The sequence below is a fragment of the Amblyraja radiata genome, chromosome 2 (genome assembly GCF_010909765.2).
Source record: "Amblyraja radiata isolate CabotCenter1 chromosome 2, sAmbRad1.1.pri, whole genome shotgun sequence".
In the NCBI taxonomy this organism is placed as follows: Eukaryota; Metazoa; Chordata; class Chondrichthyes; order Rajiformes; family Rajidae; genus Amblyraja; species Amblyraja radiata.
Genome location: NC_045957.1, coordinates 115,821,395 through 115,837,889, shown reverse-complemented (window position 1 = coordinate 115,837,889; position 16,495 = coordinate 115,821,395). Strand labels below are relative to the sequence as shown.

The window sequence follows — 16,495 nt, the reverse complement described above, 5'->3', positions numbered from 1 at the left end:
GGCAAAAAAAAAAAAAATATTACAAAGCAACTTGAATAACAATATTGATTTGCATGAATCTACGTTAGCCGTCAATGTTAGAAACAATCACACCTAACTTCCAGCTGTGCCTTTGGCTACCCCTCCTGCACCTGAATCAGCAGGTTGTGGGTGGCACAAGACTGGAGAATGATAATTAGACAAATGTCTCATTGAGGTACCGGGAACATCCTGATCTCTTGGGTGAATACCATATATTTGAAGGCATTTTTTTAAATGACTGAAATCACCATTGGTTTCCAAGCCAATGCTTCACTCACAACCAAATCTGATAATCTGGACGTTATTCTGATGACTCCATGGGAGTTTGCAATTCAGCATTGACAGTCGGATTTCCATCATTCCAATAGTTATGCTTTAAAATTACTCCAACATTTGTTAATTGCTTTGGGATGTCATAATCTCAAACATTTTATTCCCTACATTTTAATTCGGGAAATGAATTTTATGTTCCTTAATACAATTACAAAAATACAGTAGAATTCCTAAATACCAAATATTACAAAACATATATATACAGGTAGTTCTGCCAAAATGTGATTGTTGCATTCTTTAGTAACCTCATGGTATCGAAAAAAACAATTGCGTCAATGTCAACGGTTCAGGGGCTAGAGAGTTTCAGATATATACCAGTTACTTTTCCCCACCGGATTTTCAAGACTAAATGTTTTTTAATAGCTCCTACTTTATTGTTGTTAATGCAAGCTAAAAATATTAAATAAAGACACAAAGTGCTGGAGTAACTCAGCGGATCAGGCAACAACTATGGAATACATTGATACGTGACATTTCGGGTCAGGACACTTCTTTAGCTTGACCCAAAAACACCACCTATTCATGTTCTCCAGATACTGCCAGCCTGACCTGCCGAGTAACTCCAGCACTTTTGTCTTTTATTTTTGTAAGCTGGTATCTGCAGTTCCTTATTTCTAATACAGATGCTCCCCAATTTACGATGCTTCAACTTGCGATATTTCGACTTTACGATCGACAAAATTTCGGCAACGGCAGAGCCGCAGCTCACTTCCAGTCACGTGATCACAATGTATTAAATGAGTTTTCAACTTGCAATATTTTCGGTTTATGATGGGTTGATCGGAACGTAACCCCATGGTAGGTTGAGGAGCAGTTGTACTAAAGAGTGTATGTTGCTTTGAGTATCATTGCACGTTTTAATAGAAGCAACATCCAATTAACATTATGTAAACATACAGCAGAACTACCCGTACATCCAAAATAGACAATATCCTCTGTTCAAGATTGCAATCAATAATACTGTAAATACCTTTAGGTCCAGTCTTGCTGCCTGGTTTCTCTGTTTGACAAGCTACACATTTATTTACATTTGATGCGTTCTGAACAAAGCAAACTTCACAATCCCAGATCCCTGGTTGTTTCTTAAATTTGTCACCAAATCCTACAACTGCTCCTGCTGGAGCTGAAACAGGAACATTGGAAACAACACCTAAAAGCAAAATTCATACAATAAGGCAAAATAATTCACTAGTATCTTACTATTATCTTCACTAGTATCTTGCGGAGCATAATTTGGGGAAGGTAGAGGAAGTGAGGGAAACATAGTTTATGATTTACGAATTATGCACAGTTGACAATAAGCGAGTTCGATATTCCGACTTCGCATGCCCAGGTCAAAGGTCACTATGCATAAACAGACCTGGAAAGCAGTGATGCTGTGGATCTTCATGTTTTCTGTTGTTTCCAGCTTTGATTCTTCTAGGTAAGAAAATATTGCTTTCAAACTATGAAATAGTTGTATTTATTGTTCCCTTGTTAAAAACTAAGATTATTTTGTCGTTTTGATTGCTTTATTATGTGCTGGTGAGTGAGCAAGATCGTACTTGTCCGTGGTCGGGCCCGGGTCTGTTGAGTTGCTGTTGGGCCGTCCCCGTCCAGGGGCGGCCGGAGGTGTTGGGTTGGGCCGGGCTGGGCTTGCAGCCGGCGCGGGGGGAGGGAGGCGAAGTTGCTGCAGCGCATTGTATGTATCCCCGTTGATGGCTGGTGCTCGGCTTTTCTGACGCCGGGGGGGTCTGGCAGTCCCTGGCTGGCTGTGAGCTTGAGGCCGCTGGTGTCTTTGGTCACAGCCAGTGCGGAGAAGGAACAGCAACTCAAGCCCAACCCAGCTCGCCGACAGGCCGGGGACTGCCAGCCAACTCCCCCGGCGATGGCGAAAGCCGAGCACCAGCCATTAACGGGGATACACACAAAGCACTGCAGTTACTCAGTCCCTGGGGTCAAGGAAAGAGCGTTCACGTCGCGGCCCTGTTTCAACCAATCTTTCCACCACCACGCACAAGAAGCGCAAGACAGACACCATTGTGCAGATGCCGAGAAGTGTGTTCAGCTCTGGCTGAACAACTTCTAATCTTGTGTGTGGACTCGATAAGAAGAAGAACTCAGTCCCTCTCTCCCCCCCAAGCCGGCTGCAAGCCCGGCCCGGCCCAACAACTCCGGCCACCCCCGGACAGGGACTAGACATAGAAACATAGAAATTAGGTGCAGGAGTAGGCCATTCGGCCCTTCGAGCCTGCACCGCCATTCAATATGATCATGGCTGATCATCCAACTCAGTATCCCGTACCTGCCTTCTCTCCATACCCTCTGATCCCCTTAGCCACAAGGGCCACATCTAACTCCCTCTTAAATATAGCCAATGAACTGGCCTCGACTACCCTCTGTGGCAGGGAGTTCCAGAGATTCACCACTCTCTGTGTGAAAAAGGTTCTTCTCATCTCGGTTTTAAAGGATTTCCCCCTTATCCTTAAGCTGTGACCCCTTGTCCTGGACTTCCCCAACATCGGGAGCAATCTTCCTGCATCTAGCCTGTCCAACCCCTTAAGAATTTTGTAAGTTTCTATAAGATCCCCTCTCAATCTCCTAAATTCTAGAGAGTATAAACCAAGTCTATCCAGTTTTTCTTCATAAGACAGTCCTGACATCCCAGGAATCAGTCTGGTGAACCTTCTCTGCACTCCCTCTATGGCAATAATGTCCTTCCTCAGATTTGGAGACCAAAACTGTACGCAATACTCCAGGTGTGGTCTCACCAAGACCCTGTACAACTGCAGTAGAACCTCCCTGCTCCTATACTCAAATCCTTTTGCTATGAAAGCTAACATACCATTCGCTTTCTTCACTGCCTGCTGCACCTGCATGCCCACTTTCAATGACTGGTGTACCATGACACCCAGGTCTCGCTGCATCTCCCCTTTTCCTAGTCGGCCACCATATACAGTCGGCCACCGGCTGCACATTAGACACCCTGGAGGGGACGGGGACGGCCCAACATCATCTCAACAGACCTGAGCCCAACATCACCCACGGACAAGCACGATCTCGCTCACTCACCAACGCATAATAAAGCATTCAAAACGACAAAATAATCTTAGTTTTTAACAAAGGAACAATAAATACAACTATTTCATAGTTTGAAAGCAATATTTTCTTTCCTAGAAGAATCAAAATGAGAAAAAACAGAAGAAAAGAAGAAATGAAGGTCCACTTTCACTGCTTTCCAGGGCTGTTTATGCATAGTGACCTTTGACCTGGGCATGCGCAGTCAGAATACCGAACTCGTTTATTAATGATTCTGAACTGCATTTAGAAGTTATCTAGAAATAAAAAGTCAATGGCCGTAAAAGTGACCATGTAATGATCAGATTATCATAATCATGTCAAATGGTGTATGAATATATTGTGTATTAAAAACTAATGTTGAACATTAAAACGACCTATCATTTCAGAAAGGCATTCCATCAGAATGAATCAGTAATAAATAAAAATAAAGCGAATAAAACATAAAATGAGCTTGCGCAAGTTTGTGTGAAAAGGAAGAGATTAGTGAGAGCAAAAAAGGAATTAGGGGAGCAAGGAAATAACAGATATTATGCAATTTTTGTGTTTGCCTCCCCAGAGAAAGACAACAAAATTGCAAGGGAATCAAGGGACATTAATTTCTTAGATTGGTGAATATAAATTTCTAGATTGGTGAATATAAATTTAAAGGAGAAATGTACTTCCACGGACAAGTGGCTTGAGCAATACTAGCATGAATATCTAATTAGGATTGACCAGTGTTAGGGAGGATATGTCATTAAGAAGTGGGGGAGTGGGGGGGGGGGGGGGGGGGGAAGAGGAACAGATCAAATGATTAAGCATAGCAGTTTTAAGCAATTTCAAACTGTTACTAAAAGGCAAGAGTATTTTACACATCTATTTGAATGGTTTAAGTTTCATTTTTGATAATCTGTTGCTGTATAATAGAATTTTCAGAAAACATTGAGGAAGGGGTTAACGCAAGAGAAGATACTAAAGATTACGGTTCATGACTTTGTGGGTAGGAAGAAACAAAAAACAAGATTCTTGAAATAGGTAGCACAACAAGCAGCATGAGACTGAAAGAGGAAGTTGGAAATATTGGGTATTTCCAGTTAGTACCAATAGCAATGGTGTTATTCAGTATACCTTATTATGTTCTCTCCAGCCTTCCCATTTGAAAATTAAAACTTGCCCATTTTCCAACTTCTCCTGGTTCTGACGAAAGGTTATTGATGATCAGAAATCTCAAATACTGTTTTGGACTTCCAGCTCTGGCAGTTTTTTGCTATGGATAATATGCTGTGTCGGTAAGGAACTGATAAGGGAACTGAACCAGTCATTTTCAGGATGGTATGGGTATAACGTTGTGGGGATCAGCACTTTGGGCTGAAATATTTATAATTCAAATTTATGACCAGGATGTAATCAGTGCCAGTTTGTGATCACGCAAGAAGGTGGGAAGCAGAATAAAAGTTGTGGGTACGTGAAATTAGCCACTTTGGATCCAAAGAGGAATGATAAAGCAAACTATTTTTCTCAGCAAAGTTGAGATACTATTAAATATTGCTTTTCAAATGAATGTATTCTGTTTTTGTAAGCATTTTGCGCATTCACATGCAAATCCAGAGCAACTAGGAAGGCAAATGATTTCCTAACCTTTAAATGGAATTAAGTTGGTGTAAGGGAGAAAGTATACTGCAATTCTTTACATGGATTCATACACTTTAACCATAAATACAATATACAGTTTCATCTCCGTTAGCAAACAAACTAAATTGCTAATAATATAAACAATAAAACACATACCTGGTTTAGCAGACTGACAAGCCACACACTTAAGGACCTCAGGCTTGTTTTGCACAAAGCAAACGGCACAGTCCCAAACTCCTTCAGGTTTCTTAAACTGATCCGCTAGTCCCAAAGTGGTACTGCTGGAAGTGTTGAACTCCATTCTTTTTGTTCTTTCAGTTACCGTTGGCAAACTCAGTGCAGGTTTTACTCCAGTGTCAGGTTTTGTCGTTTGACAGGCTGCACATTTGACAGCTTCCGAATTGTTTTGAACAAAGCAGACATCACAGGACCAGAAACCCACCGGAGGCTTGAACTTTCCCCCAAAACTCAATGGAGTCTCTATAGAAGAAGCTTTGCTGCTGTTGGCCGACTCAACGTTAGTCTGTGTGGGATGCGCAGATTTAGCAGTCTGACAAGCCGCGCATTGACTTTCCGTACTTTTGTTTTGCAAGAAACAGGAACCACATTGCCACGAACCTTCCGCTGGTTTGAACTTATCTCCAAATCCAAATGTGCCGGAGCTCTCATTGGAGGCACTGTACTTTCCAATAGCCGATGGCAAAGGTTTCACAGTAACTGGCTTACTGGTCAACGAGTTGACCGCACATCGAGTAGAAGGTGGAGGCAAAGTGAACTCTTTGGAAATGATTGAAACAAAAATGTTATTCATGATTTTGCCTACATGGGCAGGATAAACAGCACTCCAACATTTTTGTCCCAATATCTACTTGTCCAAACATAATTTTACTTAGAAAATAAAGGCACAATTTTCCAAATGTAGTTCTGCTCACTCACACACAATCAGCCATACAGCTCCAAGTCCCGCACCCCCCCTCCGCGCAGTAAAAGGGGTCAAGATATTCAATTAAACACAAGTGTAAAAACTAACAGAGCCAATATTGGAGTATTGTTGCTTGATGATAAAATAATATGCATAAATGTCACTGGAATCAGCTTTATCCCTTTTACATTCACACCACATACATTATGAAAATGCAGATCACAATGGCAGCTGAGCATCTCATTTGGACGTTAATACCAAAAAAGACAAGTCACCTCACAAGCACCATATTTGGTACAAATAACTGCATCCAAAACAAACAGAAAACACTGGGAGAACTCAGTAGGTCAAGGGATAACAGCACAAAGATAGTTTTCTTCATCTTCACCTTCCGCCCCATCAGTCTTGACATTCAATAGATTGTTCTTCATAATTTCCACAACCTTGAATGGGATCCTACCATCAGACCTCTTCCCCTCACCTCCCATTTCAATATTCCAAAGGATGTAATTTTTTTGTGACTACTCTTCCATCTCGTCAGTTCCTCTCAATGCATTTCCCCATGCAACAGCATGTGATGTAATACCTGCCCTTTTCCTTCCCTTCCCACCATCCAGGGACCTAAACAATCCTGACAGTGGAAGCCGCAGTTGACTTACACTTCTTTTCATTTTATATTTTGCCTCTGCACAGGAAAAAGGAAATGCAGATTGACAAATCACTTTGCAGAACATTTCATTCGGTCCTCAAGGGCTGCCCTGAGTTATGATTTTGCCTACATTCTCCATCTTGTTTTGACCTCAGTCTTCAGGCTCCTACACTTTTCCAATGATGCCCAATTGTTTCCTTGACAAGTTTGTTCTGCACTATATTACACATGCCACTGTTTGCTCCATCGCACTCCAAATTATATCACATTGTATTCACACTTTCAGTTCTCATGAAGGGTCTTTAACTCAAAATGTAAACTTTCTCATCCCAACGACATTACTTGGTTTGGTGAGTGCATTCAGCATTTTCTGTTCTTGTTTTGCAGCACTGTAGTTGTGTTATTAAAGCTCATATTTATTTAAGGCGTAGCAACCCTGGATATTACATAGAAACATAGAAATTAGGTGCAGGAGTAGGCCATTCGGCCCTTCGAGCTTGCACCGCCATTCAATATGATCATGGCTGATCATCCAACTCAGTATCCCGTACCTGCCTTCTCTCCATACCCTCTGATCCCCTTAGCCACAAGGGCCACATCTAACTCCCTCTTAAATATAGCCAATGAACTGGCCTCGACTACCCTCTGTGGCAGGGAGTTCCAGAGATTCACCACTCTCTGTGTGAAAAAAGTTCTTCTCATCTCGGTTTTAAAGGATTTCCCCCTTATCCTTAAGCTGTGACCCCTTGTCCTGGACTTCCCCAACATCGGGAGCAATCTTCCTGCATCTAGCCTGTCCAACCCCTTAAGAATTTTGTAAGTTTCTATAAGATCCCCTCTCAATCTCCTAAATTCTAGAGAGTATAAACCAAGTCTATCCAGTCTTTCTTCATAAGACAGTCCTGACATCCCAGGAATCAGTCTGGTGAACCTTCTCTGCACTCCCTCTATGGCAATAATGTCCTTCCTCAGATTTGGAGACCAAAACTGTACGCAATACTCCAGGTGTGGTCTCACCAAGACCCTGTACAACTGCAGTAGAACCTCCCTGCTCCTATACTCAAATCCTTTTGCTATGAAAGCTAACATACCATTCGCTTTCTTCACTGCCTGCTGCACCTGCATGCCCACTTTCAATGACTGGTGTACCATGACACCCAGGTCTCGCTGCATCTCCCCTTTTCCTAGTCGGCCACCGTTTAGATAATAGTCTGTTTTCCTGTTTTTGCCACCAAAATGGATAACCTCACATTTATCCACATTATACTGCATCTGCCAAACATTTGCCCACTCACCCAGCCTATCCAAGTCACCTTGCAGTCTCCTAGCATCCTCCTCACAGCTAACACTGCCCCCCAGCTTAGTGTCATCCGCAAACTTGGAGATATTGCCTTCAATTCCCTCATCCAGATCATTAATATATATTGTAAATAGCTGGGGTCCCAGCACTGAGCCTTGCGGTACCCCACTAGTCACTGCCTGCCATTGTGAAAAGGACCCGTTTACTCCTACTCTTTGCTTCCTGTTTGCCAGCCAGTTCTCTATCCACATCAATACTGAACCCCCAATGCCGTGTGCTTTAAGTTTGTAAACTAATCTCTTATGTGGGACCTTGTCGAAAGCCTTCTGGAAGTCCAGATACACCACATCCACTGGACATCCAAAACTGGATCATTTTAATCAAAAACAAATTTAAAGGACATACCAGGACCTTTTAAGATGTCCAGGACACTGCCTTGCTTCAGAGTTTTAGCAGGTTTAAATGGCCCATCACATTGTTCATCTTTTCCCTTCTTTGAAGTTGGAGGGACTGAAGTCGATGAGGTGCATTTTACTGAAGGATTGTATGAAAGATTGTAATCACATGATAGTGTCAGGCTTTACGGTAACATTTGATAAATGCATACAGAGTAAAATTGCATCTACCTGCATTAATGGAAGGTCTAGCAGATACAAAAATGAATGGAACTGATTTGTCAATCGGCTCACTGAAGGTAAATCCGGTCTTTGATGGTGGCCAAGGAGGTGGAAAGAGAATGGGACAGACGTGTTAACCTTTACAAGTGCAGACAACACGAGGAGCTACCCCCGCTGCCATTTTACATTAGTAATAATTTATCCAAATTACAGAAATAAATTTTGTTTTGAACAACTGGAATTCTCAATGATCGAAATCACAAAGATTACAGCTCAACAGAATTACTTACAGACACTGAAACAGGTTGCAGATTTGTTTCTGTAGCTTTTATATTCGGTGTAGAAAAGGTAAAGGCAACACTGTTTGGACTGGATACCACAGCCTATATATGAGGAAAAAATATATTCAAATACACATATACAAACAAATACAAACAATGAGTTTCAGAGCTGGTCTTTTCCACCGCTATCTTAATGCTTATACTGGACAGTTGATCAATTCCAGATTTGGCAACTGATCAATTCCAGATATCCAGTAATTTTGATCACACAGAGGGTAGAAACCCTTCAAATTTACCCCATCAGAATGTGGAATATCACACACTCAGAGGACCTTCTTTTGAAGCCGACTTGATTTTATAGCTGTCCCAGAAATCTGTAGGCGAACATAAATCTCTGCCTTTTTAACTGTCTTTTTTAAACATGAAAATAAATTAAATCTCAAAGTCAACTGTGGCCAAATACAGCCTAACCAAAGTCTTCTAAAGCTGCATCATAATTCTTATATTCAATGCCCCGGTCAATGAAGGCAAGCATACCATATGCCTTTTTTTTTTTATCATTCTATCTACTTGCCACTTTCAGAGAGTTATGGACTTGGACCTCCAGATCCCACTGTACATTAATGTTGTTGCCATTAATAGTATATTTTCCTCTTACATTTAACCTCACAAATTGCAACACCTCACACTTTAAACTCCATTTGCTATTTTTGTGGCTGATCTACATCCCGTTGTATACCTTGAGTCTTCTTCACAGTCCGTGACCACAGACGTTGGAAAAACAAAATATACTGTGGCCAACAGTTTGCTTCCATTTCCACCTAGTTTCATCTCAAAATACTATCAGTTTTGAGAAATGCCCCGTTCTCCTTTGGCCAAAAATTTAGTCTCTCCTTTTCGAAATAGTGCGTGAAATAGTAGATGCAGATAGGCAGAAAAATCAGAAAAACAATCCATTTGCTCAATTCATTAATTTTTTTTAAAGTTATTCAATGCTGCCACCCAAAGCTCTTGTAACCCACTATTGTTCTTCTGCTCGGCAACATTTTATCCAATATGATCCTTCATGGGCCACCCCCCCCACCCACAAATGTAGATTCAGAGAATTTAGAAATATTATTTTAAATATTTTCCACTATTAGCATACCTCGATCTAATGTCCATTTCTATCATACCAATTCATCTTATACGCAACAGACTTTAAGTTCAAAACTCTTAATTTTCAAATAAACTGGCGTTCCTCAAACTGCAAACAATATTCTACATGAACATTGCTTCTGGAGGGCTCCTTCCTACTACTTTACTAATTAAATCAATGCCATTATACAAGATAGAATCTCTTCTGCAAAAATTGATAGGTTTGATGTTTAAGAAGGAACTGGAAAATCGAAGGTAGACAAAAATTCTAGAGAAACTCAGCAGGTGAGGCCGCATCTATGGAGCGAAGGAAGTAGGCAACGTTTCGGATCGAAACCTTTCTTCAGATATATTTGATGCTCTTTGATACAGGAGTAATAAGGTAAGCAAGGTATTTCAAAATTGTAATCACAAACAATTTATTTATAACATTACTAACATGAGAAATTCTCAAAGAATTGCATCAAAATATTGCAGATGAAATCCATGATATAAATTACTATAGATTGGATATGATCTACAATCACCGCGAGACATTTTGTGGAAAAGCTGGCAACAAAAAGAGAGCAACAAGCAAGAGTGTTCTACCTTGCTAGAAAGAGTTTTTGTTACTGCTGGTGTTATAGGTGAGGGTGCAGCAGACGGGGAGCCAAAGTTGAAAGTAGGCAATGCCGTAGTTTTAATTGGCAAAGATATTTCGGGAAGTACAAGGGCTGGGACCTGGACCTGCAGAGGGCACAATATTGCATTCATTATTTTAATACATTGTCATTTGACAATCTCCAGACATATTGCATAACTCTTGTAAATAGCAAGTTAAAATACGTTAAATGCTATTTGTAAGTTATGCATGCAGAATCATAGTGATACAGTGCGGAAACAGGCCCTTCGGCTCAACTTGCCCACCCCGGCCAACAATGTCCCAGCTACACTAGTCGCACTTGTCTGCGCTTGGTCCATATCCCTCCAAAACTGTCCTATCCATGTACCTGTCTAACTGCTTCTTAAACGATGGAATAGTCCCAGCCTCAACTACCTCCTCTGGCAGCTTGTTCCATGCACCCACCACCCTTTGTGTGAAAAAGTCACCTTTCGGATTCCTATTAAATCTTTTCCCCTTCACCGTGAACCTATGTCCTCTGGTTCTCGATTCCCCAACTCTGGGCAAGAGACTCCGTGCATCCACCCGATCTACTGCTCTCATGAAACAAGAAATAGGATCTCAAAGCTCACAATTTAACCCCAATGTTCAAAACCACTTAAATCATTGTGGTGATGTGTTAACTTGAAGAACTTGAGCGAAATTTTGATTTTGATCGAATTTCCTGTGATACTGCTCAACAGCTCAAATTCCATTAGATGGATTCAGCTACAGCCATTGTTTTGTCTAGTTTTTTTCCGCGGCAACTCCAGTTCATTATCCTGGACTATTAAAATTATGGCCTTGGCAATTTTTTGTTTGCTTTACTCCTCATGAACACTCGCAGCCAATGAATGATTCTCATTTCATCCTTCCTTCTCCCTGGGCCAGCCAAGGGAGCCAAGAACTGTTTGAAAGGAATCATCCTTTGCCAAAATATAAGTTGCAAAGAACAATTTAATTGCTTGGGATATACAACATGGGAAGAATTTGGGGACTAACAATGACAATTCTCCAGCACTTAAAAGCACAAATATATAAGAGTTTAGAATCTATAAGAGTTTAGACCAATTATATCAATCATTGTCATTTTAAATTAAGGTTAATGTTAGTTTATTAATCTCTGGTCCTTCTTCAATCTTTCTGTGTGCTTAAGCAAAGCAAGAATTTCATTGTCCTATACAGGGACACATGACAATAAACTCACTTGAACTTGAACTTGAACTTCATCACTTGTCAATATGTGAAAATGAATATCAAAATTGGGAATGTGAAACCCCAAGTACTCTCTCACACTGATTTTATCCGGAACAGCAGCCATATCAACTACCTACTGCTGCCTGATTCTAATGTTAGAACCAAAGTGCTGGAGTAACTCCGCCGTTTGAGGAAGGGTCCTGATGTCACCTATCCGTGTCCTCCAGAGATCCTGACCTATTGAGTTACTCATGCACTTTGCGTCCTTTCGGTGGGCGAGGAAGGGCTTGATGGTGCACATAGGGAGTGATGTCGGAAGCCGGAGCTCTAAACAGGCTCGGCAGGGCGAGTCGGGGATGGGTCCTGCTCGGTCTGTCCGCTAGATCCGACATATGTTACGAGAGGTTCGTTAAATCGCGGGTTTACTATGTTGTCTTTGCAAAACAGTTAGGAGGGAAGATTGAGAGCATAGTGAATTCGTTCACCACAGAGAGACACGACCAGAAAGAGCATCATGACACACTCAGGGAATTTCAATGCCAAATTTTGTCCGGATTATAGGGCTGGGCGGACTATCAGTTACTAGGAAATTGGTGTTCAACCTGTACTTGCAGAGATATTTAATGCTGATACACAAGGCATAATAAAGCAAACCTGGAGACAATTTATTCTAACCTCCTTTCCCGCTCTTGATGAGTAATGTGCCTTTTCTCTCTTCATTTTTCCTCCAGCTCCTCCAGACACAAGGCCATTAGTTGCATGAGAAACAGTTGCTTGATATGAGCAGCTTGTATCACTACAATGCAAATAAAAAGGGAGAAAGTCTCGGAATTGCTGATTAGCGAATGATAAAATATTTCAAAATGCCTGTCTGCAATAAACGATTGCTGGAATTGCAGGTAACATACCTTTTTGCTGCTTGAAGGCTTACTTCAGAAGGTACAGGCGACTTTTCCTTAAGTCTCTGTAATCACAAACCGATGGAATTTAATTCTTGGACATAATATTTTCATTCTCATTCTAACTTAAAAAATTTCTTAATAGTATTTTAGCTTTGGCTGGGCCCAAGCACATTTGCATGTTTTTGAATGACAAGGACAACTGTTCAATGCTAATGACACTTTGTAATGACTTATTCCTCTATTTAAACTATTTTTTATAATTCAGAATTTTCCCATTACATAATGATTTTCAGAGTTCAACAGAGTAAAGTGAATTTTTTTAAAAAAAATAGTGCCACTGGATTTGCTTTAGATGGTGTCATGGTGTCTATTTCAAATTACTATAAATTATTTTAACATGGTGGTTAGCATAGATTTGAAATATGAAAAATAATAAGCATTCATTAATTAGCAGCAAAAACTGATTAAGCTGTTAGACAGATAACACAAGGAAATTTAAAAAGTAAGATTAATTTCTTACATTGTTTCGGACTTCAGTCTTGTTAATATGTCTATTACTCTGCCATCCGGGGGTAAGAGATGGCTTGTAAAACATGGATCTATTTGCCGTAACAACTGTAGGAGTCTGAAGTTTCTGGACAGGAGGAGACTGGGTTTCTACCTGAAAATAAAAGTAGGAATTTATAGATTAACATCACTTTTAATTTAGCTACGAAGTTAGACCCAAAATGCTAGAGAAAAGGAATAGGCAACGTTTCAGGTCAGCTTCTTCAGACCGATTCATTTAGCTACATTTGCAACTACGTCATTATGCATCAAATTCGTAGCCATGAATTCTAAATGCTGTTTGCTGTGGAAATATTTGAAAGGACCAAACAATTTCCACCAAGCAAACTGAAAACAAGCAGTTATAAGTTTACAAAAAAACAAAATCTGTAGTATAGTGGCAGCCCTTCTTCCAAAAATCCTTCTCCTTCCTTTTGCCAAATCAAGCATGAAATGGTTTACTGTAGAAACAGCACAGTATTGTATGTGGACAATTGAACTACTTTTGCCCAGTAACAGCTGACTATACTGTCAACAGTTGCTCTGGCAGGATTGCGCTTTTGCAACTTCAGCTCATTTGGCCTCTGTTGCCACTGCCCTATTCCTCATCACAGCTGCAGCACTCAAAGTATTACGAGCACTGTCAAGCCTTTCAAGCAGGTATCTATACTGGCATGCTGCAAGGGGCGATGCTGTATGGAAGCAGATGTCTTCAATATCATCAGTTAAACAGAAGTATTTAAACAGGCCATAACCAACACAAGACTTTCTTTCACTTATGTACAAACTAGATTATTCAATGGCATGGCAAATCATGTCTCATCAATATAATTAAGTTTTTTTTGAAGAAGTGAATAAGAGGATTGACAAGGGAAGAGCGGGAGACATTATCTACATGGATTTTAGCATGGCCTATGACAAGGCATGGCAGGGTAGACTGGTCTGGGAGGTTATAGTCGGGGTCACTCAGCTTGGAAACAGGCCCTTCGGCCAAACTTGCCCACGCCGACCATCCTAGTCAATCCTATCTGTTTTTGGCCCATATCCCTCTAAACCTATTCTATCCATGTACCTGCCCAAATGTTTCTTCAAATGTTGCGATAGTATCTGCCTCAACTACCTCCTTCGGCAGCTCATTCCATACACCGACCACCATTTGAATAAAAAACGTTGCCCATATGGTTCCTATTAAATCTTTCCCCTCTCAACTTAAACCCATGTTCTCTGGTTTTTGATACCACTACTTTGGGTAAACGAATCTGTGCATCTACCCAATCTATTCCTCTCATTATTTTATACACCTCTATAAGATTACCCCTTATCCTCCTGCGCTCCAAAGAATAAAGTCCCAGCCTGCTCAACCTCTCCCTGTGGTTCAGGGACAATATATTACAGTTGTATCAAAAGTTGGTTGTACCACATTTGGAGTGTTTTATGCAGTTCTGCAGCCAGGCATGTCTTATTATAATAAGGATGATATTAAACTAGAGAGGGTACAAAGGAATTTACAAGCATGTTGTTTGCATTGAGAGCTTGAGTTATAAGAAGAGATTGAAGATAGGAATGAAGGAAACCAAACAAAGATTTATAAAATGATGCGGGGCATTAATCGGGTATACACGGTCTTTGTCCCACGGCAGGGAAGTCTAAGACTAGATGGCTTAGGTTTAATGTGAGAAGGGGAAAATTTAAAGGGGATATGAAGGACAAATATTTCCACACAGAAATATATGGCAGATATATGGAATGAGCTGCCAGAGATGGTGGTAGAGGCAGGTACAACTACAACCTTTAATAATCATTTGAACAGGTACAGGGATATGAAAGGTTGAGAGGGATCTGGTTCAAACTCGGGGAAACAAGATCAGTTTAGATGGAAGAGTTTTGCTGAGGGGTCTGTTTCCATGCTGTATTATTCTATGACTATACAAGATTAAATATTTAATTTACGGCCAAACATTTCAAACACGCCCTAATTAAAAGATACAAGAGCACAAGCTTTTGTGCGAAAATAAATTGTCTAAGTAATATCTTGAAATCAAATTTTTAGATTTGTAAAAGTTCATATATACCTTTCTCAACTTGGACTGCCATCCAGTCAGATCTATGGTACTTCTCTCCAAAGGCTGAAGCAAAATTAACATTGTAAGTATTAGCAAGAGTTTTAAACGATCATTAAAGTATTAATTGCATACAAACAGGAGGGAGAAGAGAGTAAAACTTGCAGAATGAGAAAAAGACAGTTAATAAAATGATTTTTATTAAAGAGTTCAAAGTGTTCACCAAAATCTGCCTACTTTTAAAATGTGAGCTTTAAACCAGGTATTTTTTTGCTTCGAAGGTTTTGTGTACAATAATCAGGAATAGGCTTTTTTTAATTTAAAAAGAGCTTCCTTCCACCGCAACTTTTATGAATTTTCTGCTTCTTACTTAGTGAGAAATGGAGTTCTATTAACTTATCTTTTTGGCTATTTTGAAGCATTTCAATGACTGTGTGTACAATTTGCAGCACATTACTTGAATGGAAGCATTAGTAAAGAGCTATTCTGATCCTTAGTGCATTTAAAAGCACTTTACAAACAACTAATATAGGCTCATTACTACAATATTCCATCTTATAAAAACTGTGAGAAGGTGGAATTTATACATGACAAAACGCCCATTATAATGATTTGGTATCTTTCATAAAGTTATAAATCACAACTCATCTCAAAACAAGTTTGCCAACAGCTATTAAGTCAATTAATTCCAAAGTGTGAACTCTTCATCAATGACAACTTTTTTGCACTTACCGTCGATATTGGAGATTCTGCTGCAGATGGAATCCTTTTAGCATCCTGAAATCACAATACATCAGATGCTACAAAGTTTTATACTTTACTATTTGTATTTTTCATTCCCTTCTCCTTTTATATTTCTTTATATCAATACCCAATCCCAACTTAAGGTGTCACCTACTGATATCACTGAATGGCAACTCACGTGCTGTCTGTACAAAGTCTCATGTACTCACTCTGCTCATTTCTTTCATTCAGTATACATTTTTAGTTTAGCTTAGAGATGCAGAACTGAAACAGGCCCTTCGGCCCACCGAGTGCATGCCGACCAGCGATCTCTGCACATTAACATTATCCTACAAACACTAGAGACAATTTTACCAAGTCAATTAACCTACAAACCTGTACGTCTATGGAGTGTGGGAGGAAACCGGAGTTCCTGGGGAAGACCCACGCAGTTCACAGGTAGAACATATAAAAAAGGAACAAACAAGCACCCACA

At 40.3% G+C, this 16,495-nt stretch overlaps 1 protein-coding gene across 3 annotated transcripts in view; it reads right to left on the bottom strand.

Moving 5' to 3' along the window:
• Positions 1-16,495, bottom strand: part of nup153 (nucleoporin 153) — a 61,626-nt gene that overhangs the window by 20,458 nt on the left and 24,673 nt on the right. The window contains exons 7-17 of one of the 3 annotated variants that reach the window (XM_033013881.1): positions 16,009-16,053; positions 15,289-15,342; positions 13,191-13,331; positions 12,677-12,732; positions 12,444-12,564; positions 10,520-10,657; positions 8,804-8,896; positions 8,523-8,601; positions 8,302-8,430; positions 5,182-5,802; positions 1,325-1,504 (exon numbers count right to left, since the gene is read on the bottom strand). In XM_033013881.1, the coding sequence (XP_032869772.1) occupies positions 1,325-1,504; positions 5,182-5,802; positions 8,302-8,430; positions 8,523-8,601; positions 8,804-8,896; positions 10,520-10,657; positions 12,444-12,564; positions 12,677-12,732; positions 13,191-13,331; positions 15,289-15,342; positions 16,009-16,053 (1,657 nt within the window). The remainder of the gene's footprint in view (positions 1-1,324; positions 1,505-5,181; positions 5,803-8,301; positions 8,431-8,522; positions 8,602-8,803; positions 8,897-10,519; positions 10,658-12,443; positions 12,565-12,676; positions 12,733-13,190; positions 13,332-15,288; positions 15,343-16,008; positions 16,054-16,495) is intronic. The other 2 variants (XM_033013885.1, XM_033013893.1) reach the window with 2 other exon arrangements.